General features: G+C 41.8%; 1 protein-coding gene across 1 annotated transcript in view; it reads right to left on the bottom strand.

Annotated features, from left to right (window-relative positions):
* Window positions 1–12,594, bottom strand: part of LOC142750387 (dynein axonemal heavy chain 3-like) — a 1,255,980-nt gene that overhangs the window by 256,017 nt on the left and 987,369 nt on the right. The window contains exon 55 of the mRNA XM_075859390.1: window positions 4,938–5,096. Coding sequence (XP_075715505.1) covers window positions 4,938–5,096 — 159 coding nt within the window. The remainder of the gene's footprint in view (window positions 1–4,937; window positions 5,097–12,594) is intronic.

Raw genomic sequence — 12,594 nt, 5'->3', positions numbered from 1 at the left:
TTTATTTTTTTTTAAAAATGCCTATCAATGGTAAGGGAAACGAAAGCTTAGGTTTCCGTTTAGGGGTTAACCCGACAGAAACCTCATATGGTACCCCTCAACGGAAGGGCAACGGTGATGTGAACAGGCCGAAAGCTGACAAGTGAGCTACAGAAAACAGGAAATATAAGGGTATGTGCACACACACTAATTACGTCCGTAATTGACGGACGTATTTCGGCCGCAAGTACCGGACCGAACACAGTGCAGGGAGCCGGGCTCCTAGCATCATACTTATGTACGATGCTAGGAGTCCCTGTCTCTCTGCAGGACAACTGTCCCGTACTGTAATAATGTTTTCAGTACGGGACAGCAGTTCCACGGAGAGGCAGGGACTCCTAGCATCGTACATAAGTATGATGCTAGGAGCCCGGCTACCTGCACTGTGTTCGGTCCGGTACTTGCGGCCGAAATACGTCCGTCAAATACGGACGTAATTAGTGTGTGTGCACATACCCTAAGCTTTCTGCGACTGCTTTAGTGGCCATTGTGAAAACTGTAAAATTTCAAGCTTTTTGTTATGTAGTCTCATTAACCCCTTCCCGCACCTTGGCGTAAATGCACGTCCAGGTGAGCAGTAACTTCGCGAACCTGGGCGTGCAGTTACGTCCGCGCTTTAACAGCTAACCGCCGCGCGGCGCTACACCGAAGCGGCGGTTAACTGTGCAGGGCGTCTGCCCTGCTCTCCCCGTTGCCGATCAGCGGCCTGTCGCCGCTGAAATCGTCAATTAATCCCTTCGGTGCGGTGGTCGATTACGATCACCACATTGAAGAGGTTTACAACGGATCGGCAGCCCCCCACATGCATTTGCGGGGGCTGGCGATCCTTATCATGGCAACCAGAGGCCAGAAAATGGCCTTCGGGCTGCCATGTATGGAAGCCTCGGATGAGCAGCCTCCGGCTGGTTCTCCGAGGCTTCCTGTCAGTGTGACAGTTACGTCACAATGACAGTTAGAACACATTACACTACGTGTGTAGTGTAATGTGTTCTAGCAGCGATCAGAGCTGCAAGTCTAAGTGTCCCCTAGTGTGACAAGTAAAAAAAGTAAAAAAAATATAATAAAAATGTTTTTAAAAAGTGTAAAAATAAAAGTTAGAAGTGACATAAACAAAGAATGCTTTTTTTCCTATAATAAGTCTTTTATTATAGGAAAAAAATTAACACGTTAAAAAAAAGTACACATATTTGATATCACCGCGTTCGGGACGACCCCATCTATAAAACTGTAGTATTATTTTTCCCGCACGGCGAACACTGCGAAAAAAATAAACGAAAAACAGCGCCCGAATCACAATTTTTTGGTTACCAACCCTCCCAAAATATACAATAAAAAGTGATCAAAAAGTCGCACGTACGCAAAAATGGTACCAATACAAACTACAACCTGTCCCGCAAAAAACAAGCCCTTACACCGCTTTTTTGACTGAAAAATAAAAAAGTTATGGCTATGGTGACACAAAAAATTATTTATTTTATAAATAAGTGATTTTATTGCACAAATGCTGCAAAACATAAAAAAATTATATACATATGGTATCGCCGTAATCGTATCGACCCGCAGAATAAAGTAAAATGGTCACTTATGGCCGAGGGTGAAGGCCATAAAAAAACAGAATAAAAAACATTGTCAGAATTTATGGTTTTTGGTCACCTAGTTTGCCAAAAAATGGAACAAAACGTGATGAAAAAATTTTCTGGTACCCCAAAAGAGTACCAATGAAAACTACAGATTGTCCCGCAACAAATAAACCCTAACACAGCTCCGGTGGAGAAAAAATAAAAAAAGTTCTGGCTCTCAGAATATGGTGATGCAAAATGTTCAGAGTGTTCCAAAAACAGATAATATCGGGCGCCATTTACCAGTGCAACACCGGCCACATATCTGCAGATTATTTTTTATTTACTGCATTATTATACCCTCTTATTATACCCTGATGTACCCCGCACAGACAACATATGCCCCCACATTATAAACTGAAACACCAGTAAAACCCCAAACAGAACAACTACCAAGCTACATCTGCGCCCCAAAAGCCAAATGGCGCTCCCTCCCTTCTGAGCCCTGTAGCGTGCCTAAACACCAGTTTACGTCCACAGATATGGCATCGCCATACCCGGGAGAACCCGGTTAATATTTTATGAGGTATTTGTCTTCAGTGGCACAAACTTGGCATAACATGTAGTGCACTAAAATGGCATATGAGCATGTCTTAGTGTGGGGGGTGATGTATGGAGCGTCTCACGTGAAAAATAAAGAATTTAAAACTGCAAAATCGCTGTTTTTTGGTCACTTTCGCTCTACCTAGTGGGGTATTGCAGTACTCGGGAGAAATTGCTTTACAAATGTTGGGCAGCTTTTTCCCCCTTTATCCTTTGTGAAATTTAAAAAATGCACCATTTTAGTGGAAGAAATGTTGATATTCACGTTCACGGCCTAATTCTAATAAATCCTGCAAAAGTCTTGTGGGGTCTAAATGCCCACTATATCCCTAGATAGATTCTTTAAGTGGTGTAATTTCCACTTTTGGGGGGTTTCCACTGTTTTGGCCTCTCAGGGGCTTTGCAAATGTGACATGTCACCCAAAAACCATTTCAGCTAAATAGTGCTCCTTCCCTTCTGAGCCTTGCTGTGGGTCCAAAGAGCAGTTTATTACCACTTATGGCATATTTCCGTAATCGGGAGAAATTGTTTTACAAATGTTGGGGTGCTTTTTCTCCTTTATTCCTTGTAAAAATTAAAAATGGCTACCTTTTTTCAGAAAAAAAGTAGATTTTTACCTTTACAGAATAATTCCATGAATTCAGCAAAACAACTGTGGGTTCAAAATGCTGACTTTACCCCTAGATAAATTCCTTGATGAGTGTAGTTTCCAAAATGGGGTCACTTTCCGGGGGTTTCCACTATTTTGTTCCCTCCAGTGCATTTCAAACGCGACACGGCACTGAAAACTATTCCAGCAAAATCAGAATTTCAAAATCCAAATGGTGCTCCTTCCCTTCTGAGTCCTGCTATGGGTCCAAACAGCAGTTTATTACTATATATGTGGTATTGCTATAATCAGGAGAAATTGCTTTACATATGTTGGGGTGTTTTTTCTCTCTTATTCCTTGAAAAAATTAAAAATTTCTACGTTTTTTCAGAAAAAAAGTAGATTTTCATCTTCACATACTAATTCAAATAAATTTAGCAAAAATGATAACTATACCCCTAGATAAATTCCCTGAGGGGTGTAGTTTCCAAAATGAGGTCACTTTTGGGGGTCTTTATTGTTTTGGCCCCACAAGACCTCTTCAAACCTGACATGGTACCTAAAATATATGCTAAAAAAAAGGAGGCCCCAAAATCCACTAGATGCTCCTTTGCTTCTGAGGCCGGTGTTTCAGTAAATTAGCGCACCAGGGCCACATGTGGGATATTTCTAAAAACTGCAGAATCTGGGCAATAAATAATAAGTTACATTTCTTCGGTAAAACCTTCTTTCGTATAGAAAAAATTTATTACAATTGAATTTTGTAAAAAAAAAAAATGAAATTTGTAACTTTCACCTCTACTTTGCTTTAATTCCTGTGAAACGCCTAAAGGGTTAAAACACTTTCTGCATGCTGTTTTGAATACTTTGAGGGATGTCGTTTTCAAAATGGGGTGATTTATGGGGACTTTCTAATATATAAGGCCCTCAAAGGCACTTCAGATCTGAACTGGTCCCTGAAAAAATAGCCTTTTGACATTTTCTTTAAAATATGAGAAATCGCTGCTAAAGTTCTAAGTCTTGTAACGTCCTAGAAAAATAAAAGAATGTTCAAAAAACTATGCCAAACTAAAGTAGACATATGGGAAATGTTAACTAGTAACTATTTTGTGTGGTATTACTATCTGTTTTACAAGCAGATACATTTAAATTTAGAAAAATGCTAATTTTTGCACATTTTCTCCAAACCTTGGTGCTTTTTACAAATAAATATTGAATTTATCAACCAAATTTTTTCACTAACATAAAGTACAATATGTCACGAGAAAACAATCTCAGAATCGCTTGGATAGGTAAAAGCATTCTGGAGTTATTACCAAATAAAGTGACATGTCAGATTTTAAAAATCGGCTTCGTCCTGAAGGCCAAAACAGGCTCAGTCCTGAAGGGGTTAAAGATAAACCACCACTTGAACTTTTCTTATAAAAACCTAATTTAAATAATACATAATTTCCTGACGATACATTCCCTCTAAATATGCTGCCTTAATTAAGGGCAGCATACAACAGGAACTACAGGGACAGCTCACTCTACTATTAGTCCAAATGGCACACATAAAAATTGTTGCCACTTGACTAATAGAACCTAATAAAGAATAGAAGGAACTCATAGTTATGAGTCTACTGTAATCTGAGGGAACCACTCTCCCCACCCCCTTTCAGTAATGACTGATGGCCTCTGTCTATCTACATGTTTATACGACAGCCGTCACTCATGAATACAACATAACTAGGAGTCCATAGTATTATTTATTAGGTTCTATTAGTCAAACGACACAATATTATTTTGTGCTTTTTGGACTAATGGTATAGCAAACCGGTTCCTGTAATATGCTGCCCTTAGATAAAGAGGTATTATTCAGATGACTATATCTCATTTAATATTTAACCTGACCATGCCTCTAATAAACTCTGATAATATATCGAAGACATTCCATACAGTCGATTTGACTCCATTTAAGATAATTTTCCCTGTTAGCCCAGTAATAATCAATTATTTGGTGGCCTGAAGGTCAAGTTTTTTTTTCCAGTTTTCCAAATGTAAAGAAAAATAAATGTTACCTTTTCTTCAATGATCCATATGATGATTTGTTTAAAATAGAAAGGTGCAACAGTTCTGCTAACAGTGATCAATAATGTATAATTACCTTTAAAATACAAATTGCAGCCAAAGTAAGGCGTACTCCAGAAGGTGGGTTCTGCATGGTTTTCAGTAGCGTGATATCACTGGCTTTCAATGTATCTAGTGCGGCAATAGCAGCATTTAACGCAGGTATTGCGACACTCAACTTCTGCTCACATTCTTCCTGCAAGCACAAACCATAAATATCATTTAAAAATACAATTAGCATTAGTAAAGAGAAGTAGGAGAGTAACAATGTTTCAATTAATGTTTTAAAGTAGATATGTCAAGCTGGAAATCATGTTCTTAGTAAATCATCTCTTATCCTAATAGCTTTTACTTGGATGCTTGACTATTTTACTGGCCCGGGGAGACTGCATTTCCCTAGATTTTTAGTAGATATAAGGAAATGGATTCCACACTAATCGAATTTCCCAAAAGTTTTGAATTTGGTAAAAATTCAAACCTTTTGGGTTTCTTTTGCTGCACAAACAGCGGTAAAATTTTGGACTATTGTGAGCACCAGCCGCCATTTTACAGATTAGAAGAAGGATCACATGACCTTGGGTAGGTTCCACATAATGCCTTGCAGGCAGCCTTTCCAAAATGCACTGAGTTTATCGCTTCCTCTAGCACAGCCAATCATAAGGGGTTATACAGACATGACATTACTAATGCTGGCTTAGTTTGAAAGCATTTTAAAGGGTTTGGATATAGTCCTAGAAGACATCAGAAAGTCAGCTACGACTTTTCAGAGCAATCAGAGGACACTTGCGATTCACGGCCTGAATCGAATCCGACGCTAAACGAATCTCTAGTAAAATCTATACCGTAACCTTTTATCCCACACTTACAGTATCTCAGATACATAAGGCACCAGTCTTTTTTTAACGCTACAACATAGTGTAAAGTCTAGGAAAAGAAACTCGGCAAACAAGTAATTAAAACAACAAGAAACCCTCTGTAAGGTTTATAAAAGATACTCCAGTGTTAATTCAGAGGAAGTCAAAAAGAGGTACCTACGACTCAAATATGGTAATCAGAATAGATCCCTGGATCATTGAATCATTTGAAGCAATATACAACAAATAACTTGTCACTTATGTATTTAAAGAGATACAGCGTTTTTCACAGCGATATAGAGTTTCAGGTCTAGGATTACTGTCATCTGCCCTCACTATGGAGACTGTTTCTTGCCTTCCCTGCATAATCTTCCCCTTTCCCATATCTCACCTAGTCCTCTCTTGTTTTCATGTGGCAAAAATTGGATAACTTCTTCGTGTATTTCATAGTGTAATATTGATGTTTTTATGCGAGGCTTAACTTAACAACAATTATCTTTATCCTTCCAATGTTATATCCTTGTTATATTTTATTTTTCATGTACTGTCCCTGCCCATAGTTGCTGATCCACGTGTCGACGGTGGCATGTACCCTGCTGCACACGGATAATTGCAGGGACTGGCCCACCTTTTCCTCCACCTGCTTGTTCAAGGCAGGGACAGCTGTTTTGGAGAAGTAATGGCGGCTAGGTATTCGCCACCTAGGCTGAGCGCACGCCATCAATTGCTTGAAGCCGGCGGAGTCGACCAGGTGGTACGGCAGCGACTGCACCACCAACAACTTAGCCAGGTGTGAATTAAGCCGCACGACAAGTGGATGACTGGGTATATATTGTTGCTTATTGGACAACGATTCCGTAATGGATAACTGACGGGACGTAGGAGGAGCACTAGATGACAGTGATGATGATGATGACAGCGACATGGTGGATAAGGCCTGGCTACTACTCGGAGCAGCAGCAGCAGTGGCAGAGGGGTCTTCATTAGATGTACATGATGGTGGGGCATGTCGATTGTCCCACATGGCCTTGTGATGCCGCTCCATGTGTTTACGTAGAGCGGTAGTTCCTACATTGCTGCCCTGAACACGCCTTACTTTCTGCTTGCAGATATGGTACTGTGCCATGTTTTCGTCCTCCGGGAAGGTACAGAAAAATTGCCACACGGCAGAGTACCGTAAAGAGGTAGTACCACGTCCACCACCACGTCCACCACCACCGCCACCACCACCACCACCACCCGAGCTTGCCCCTTGTCTGGCAGGCTTTTTTCGGGAGCCTACACCTGTAGCATCAGTGTCGCCGTCACCGGCTCCTGAGCTGACCCTACCGCTGAAATGTTTTGCAGATTGACTTCTGCCCCTACCTCGGCTTGGCTGTTTATCACTGCCAGTGCCGCCACTACTACCCTCCTCCTCTGACGCCGTCATCACCTCGTCACCTGGTTCCCACATCCTGTCTAAAACAACATCATCATAGCCCTCCTCATCATCCCGCCACTTCTGTCACTGTGTTGTGAATGTGATGTGACATCATGGCGGGCTCCATGCCCCCACTCATTACTGTGTCTGCCACCACGGCTACCACCAACACCCCCACTACCACAGCAATGCGTCTCGGACACCGCTTCCACCTCCACCACCGCCGCAACACACTCCGTTGGCTGACTCGCGGAAAACAAATCATGTTGTTCAGTATCTTCCTTCGCACCCGAGGAGATGTCTCTTAGGACTCTCAGGAAAGATGGCTTCCCGCTAGGAAGGGGGAGTGAAGACATAGATGATGGAATGGAAAAGCTAGAAATACCCATATTACTACTGTCACTGTGCCAAGGAACTGTAGAGGATCTGGAATCCAACGAAACCTGGCTTGAAGCCAGATCGTCAGAGTTTTCCTGCTGAGATGACCGCGAGCCAGCCAACCAGTCCACAATGGCCGTATTGTCTAAAGTAACCCGCCCACAGGAGGAGATGGACAAGTCTGGCTTGCTGATACTGCTACTACTACCAGCAGGCACATGGCTGCTGCTACTAGTAGAACTGGGCACATGTCTTGTGCCACAAATGCTGGTACTGGGTCTGGCACCAACAGATCCAACATTTGGACTGGAAGAGGACATGGCATGGGTGTTTTTTCCTCTACCCCGTCCTTTCACAACCTTTTTTTTACCAGACATTTCCCTGCTGTGCTGGAGTGAAGCAAGTTTAATCAAAACCCCTTCCCCTTCTAGAGGAATGAGGCCCTTATAAAATATTATTGGACTGGCTGAAAATGAGTGACTGTGAATAGGTGGCAGTCAGTGTATGCTGTGACTTGTATAATAGCACCAAAGGCACCGGCTGTACTTAATTAGCATGTTGAATTAAACCCTTAGACAGAAATGAGGCCCTTTTAAATTGTTATTTGAACTGGCGGAAAATCAGTGACTCATAAGTTGCCAGTCAGTCGGGGAATGCTGGGCGTTATAGTACTACAAAGGCTGCCTGGATTGCAAGTTGGATGTTAACCCATGCAACGGGGATGAGCCCCTTCTAAAAGCTTATTCACACACTGGCTTGGCAAATGGCAATGAATGAGAATTTCTATCAGCCATGGACGGTGCACTCAGGGAATGCTGGGCGTTGTAGTACTACAAAGGCTGCCTGTATTGCAAGTTGGATTGTTATGTTAACCCATGCAATGGGGATGAGCCCCTTCTAAAAGCTTATTCACACACTGGCTTGGCAAATGACAATGAATGAGAATTTCTATCAGCCACGGACGGTGCACTCAGGGAATTCTGGGCGTTGTAGTACTACAAAGGCTGCCTGTATTGCAAGTTGGATTGTTATGTTAACCCATGCAACGGGGATGAGCCCCTTCTAAAAGCTTATTCACACACTGGCTTGGCAAATGGCAATGAATGAGAATTTCTATCAGCCACAGTGCACTCAGGGAATGCTGGGTGTTGTAGTACTACAAAGGCTGCCTGTATTGCAAGTTGGATTCTTATGTTAACCCATGCAACGGGGATGAGCCCCTTCTAAAAGCTTATTCACACACTGGCTTGGCAAATGGCAATGAATGAGAATTTCTATCAGCCACGGACGGTGCACTCAGGGAATGCTGGGCGTTGTAGTACTACAAAGGCTGCGTGTATTGCAAGTTGGATTGTTATGTTAACCCATGCAACGGGGATGAGCCCCTTCTAAAAGCTTATTCACACACTGGCTTGGCAAATGGCAATGAATTAGAATTTCTATCAGCCACGGACGGTGTAGTCAGGGAATGCTGGGCTTTGTAGTACTACAAAGGCTGCCTGTATTGCAAGTTGGATTGTTATGTTAACCCATGCAACGGGGATGAGCCCCTTCTAAAAGCTTATTCACACACTGGCTTGGCAAATGGCAATGAATGAGAATTTCTATCAGCCACGGACGGTGCACTCAGGGAATGCTGGGCGTTGTAGTACTACAAAGGCTGCCTGTATTGCAAGTTGGATTGTTATGTTAACCCATGCAACGGGGATGAGCCCCTTCTAAAAGCTTATTCACACACTGGGTGGGCAAATCGCAATGAATGAGAATTTCTATCAGCCACGGTGCACTCAGGGAATGCTGGGCGTTGTAGTACTACAAAGGCTGCCTGTATTGCAAGTTGGATTGTTATGTTAACCCATGCAACGGGGATGAGCCCCTTCTAAAAGCTTATTCACACACTGGCTTGGCAAATGGCAATGAATTAGAATTTCTATCAGCCACGGACGGTGTACTCAGGGAATGCTGGGCTTTGTAGTACAACAAAGGCTGCCTGTATTGCAAGTTGGATTGTTATGTTAACCCATGCAACGGGGATGAGCCCCTTCTAAAAGCTTATTCACACACTGGCTTGGCAAATGGCAATGAATGAGAATTTCTATCAGCCACGGACGGTGCACTCAGGGAATGCTGGGCGTTGTAGTACTACAAAGGCTGCCTGTATTGCAAGTTGGATTGTTATGTTAACCAATGCAACGGGGATGAGCCCCTTCTAAAAGCTTATTCACACACTGGGTGGGCAAATCGCAATGAATGAGAATTTCTATCAGCCACGGTGCACTCAGGGAATGCTGGGCGTTGTAGTACTACAAAGGCTGCCTGTATTGCAAGTTGGATTGTTATGTTAACCCATGCAACGGGGATGAGCCCCTTCTAAAAGCTTATTCACACACTGGCTTGGCAAATGGCAATGAATGAGAATTTCTATCAGCCACGGACGGTGCACTCAGGGAATGCTGGGCGTTGTAGTACTACAAAGGCTGCCTGTATTGCAAGTTGGATTGTTATGTTAACCCATGCAACGGGGATGAGCCCCTTCTAAAAGCTTATTCACACACTGGCTTGGCAAATGGCAATGAATGAGAATTTCTATCAGCCACGGATGGTGCACTCAGGGAATGCTGGGCGTTGTAGTACTACAAAGGCTGCCTGTATTGCAAGTTGGATTGTTATGTTAACCCATGCAACGGGGATGAGCCCCTTATAAAAGCTTATTCATACACTGGCTTGGCAAATGGAGAATTTGTATTGCAATTTGGATGTTGATTGTTGAGAGTAGAGTAGACTCCCGCTGTAGTGGATGAGCCCCTTCGATTGCTGGATTCCTAAAGCTTTCCCTTACTGCACAGAGATGCTATCCCTACAGCTCCTGTCTCTAAAATGGCCACTGAGCTCCGTGCATAGACTTTTATTGCAGGCTTGAGCCCGCCCCTATGCTACCTCCCGATTGGCTGGGAGAGCCGTTTGCAAGGCATTATGGGGTAGCCTGATGTCAGGTGATATTTTGAAATCCTCCATTTTACATCTAACATGTGGCAGTCGCCAAAATGTAGCCGGGTTCGGTCAAAACGGATTCGGCCGAACCCAGTGAAGTTCGGATTTGCTGCGAACCGAACTTTTCACGATGTTCGGACCGAAACCGGGTTCGGTTGTCCCGGTTCGCTCATCTCTAGTTATAATATATATATATATATATATATATATATATATATATATATATATACACAATGGGAAAGCAGCAGCACTCACAATTCAATTCCAAGATGGTCTCAGGTGCAAGCACGTAATCCCGATCCAGGGGATATGGATCAATATTGAAAAAAATCCCACAGCACTCCGTGTTAGTGGAAAATATGGTGGTTTATTAAGCCAGCACAAGCTGCAACGTTTCCGTCCTGCTATAGGACCTTTATCAAGCATAGTGATACAAGCAATGTGTGAACCATACTGTATATAGTGAGTGTCTCATTAACATAATGAGTAAACATTAAGACAGTATATATAACAAAATCATACTGATATACATTCAAATCTGACGCTTTTAAAAAGATTTCTAGTGATCAATTGCCAGTGTTGACAACAGTGAATACAAAATTACAAAAACATTATTAAAATATGCAAAATCTGTATGATTGTCATGAAATTGAAAATGCAACAATGTGTGTGTGGGTGGAGAACATCCGACCACTCACCAATCCTGGCTGGTGTATGTAAATTCGTGAAAGGAGAGGCAGGTCCGTTCCACCTGTTGAATCCACAAGCTCATTAGAGTCCTCACCCTTCTACTGTGCATGCTCTCAAAGAAGAATGAAGACTGGAGTTGCATAGCAACAATTGACACTCAAGCCAGTTAGTGAGTTCCACACAGCAAGCAATACAGGAAGGAGAAATGAGGTGTGCCAACTAGCATCTGAATCTGCCAGACTGCAATCTATATATATATATACACACATCTGATTGTGTACTACTGGACTAGCAGGATTAGTCGGGCAGATGTGTATGCGTATCATTATATCCCGGTACATGTAGAGCTGGTGACTGGTCACGATGTTCCAATGGTTATATGAAAAACATCAATAATTTATATAAATAGAACATTATTCAACAAGATTGTCCCAATAAATATGAAAAAATAAAAAATAAATTTGTTGTATAATATGTATCACATACCGCATTCTATTACATGCATGCGTGTATAAAAACATTCAATAAGGAGGACACTGCATGGGCACCCAACATTGCAAAAGCCATGTGTTAATTAATTCAATCTCGCCACATTAAATTTGATATTAACCCCTTAAGGACGCAGCCTAGTTTTGGCCTTAAGGCTCAGAGCCCATTTTTCAAATCTGACATATTTCACTTTATGTGGTAATAACGTCGGAATGCTTAAACCTACCCAAGCGATTCTGAGATTGTTTTCTCGTGACACATTGGGCTTCATGTTCGTGGTAAAATTTGGTCGATATATTCAGTGTTTATTGGTGAAAAATTGCAAAATGTAGAGAAAATTTTGAAAAAATTGCATTTTTCAGAATTTAAATGCATCTGCTTGTAAAACAGACAGTTATACCACCCAAAATAGTTACTAGTTCACATTTCCCAAATGTCTACTTTAGATTGGCATCATTTTTTGAACATTATTTTATTTTTCTTGGACGTTACAAGGCAAAGAACATAAACAGCAATTTCTCATATTTTTAAGAAAATTTCAAAAGCCTTTTTTTTAAGGTACCTCTTGAGTTCTGAAGTGGCTTTGAGGGGCCTATGTATTAGAAACCCCGATAAAACCCCCCATTTTAAAAACTAGACCCCTCAAAGTATTCAAAACAGCATTTAGAAAGTTTTTTAACCCTTCAGGCATTTCACAGGAATTAAAGCAAAGTGGAGGTGAAATTTGGAAATTTCATTTTTCTTGCTGAATTTCAATTTTATTCATTTTTTTTTCTGTAACACAGAAGGTTTTACCAGAGAAACACTACTAAATATGTATTGTCCAGATTCTGCAGTTTTTAGAAATGTCCCACATGTGGCCCTACTGCGCT

The sequence above is a fragment of the Rhinoderma darwinii genome, chromosome 3 (assembly GCF_050947455.1).
Source record: "Rhinoderma darwinii isolate aRhiDar2 chromosome 3, aRhiDar2.hap1, whole genome shotgun sequence".
In the NCBI taxonomy this organism is placed as follows: Eukaryota; Metazoa; Chordata; class Amphibia; order Anura; family Rhinodermatidae; genus Rhinoderma; species Rhinoderma darwinii.
This window is presented reverse-complemented; position numbering and strand designations above follow the sequence as displayed.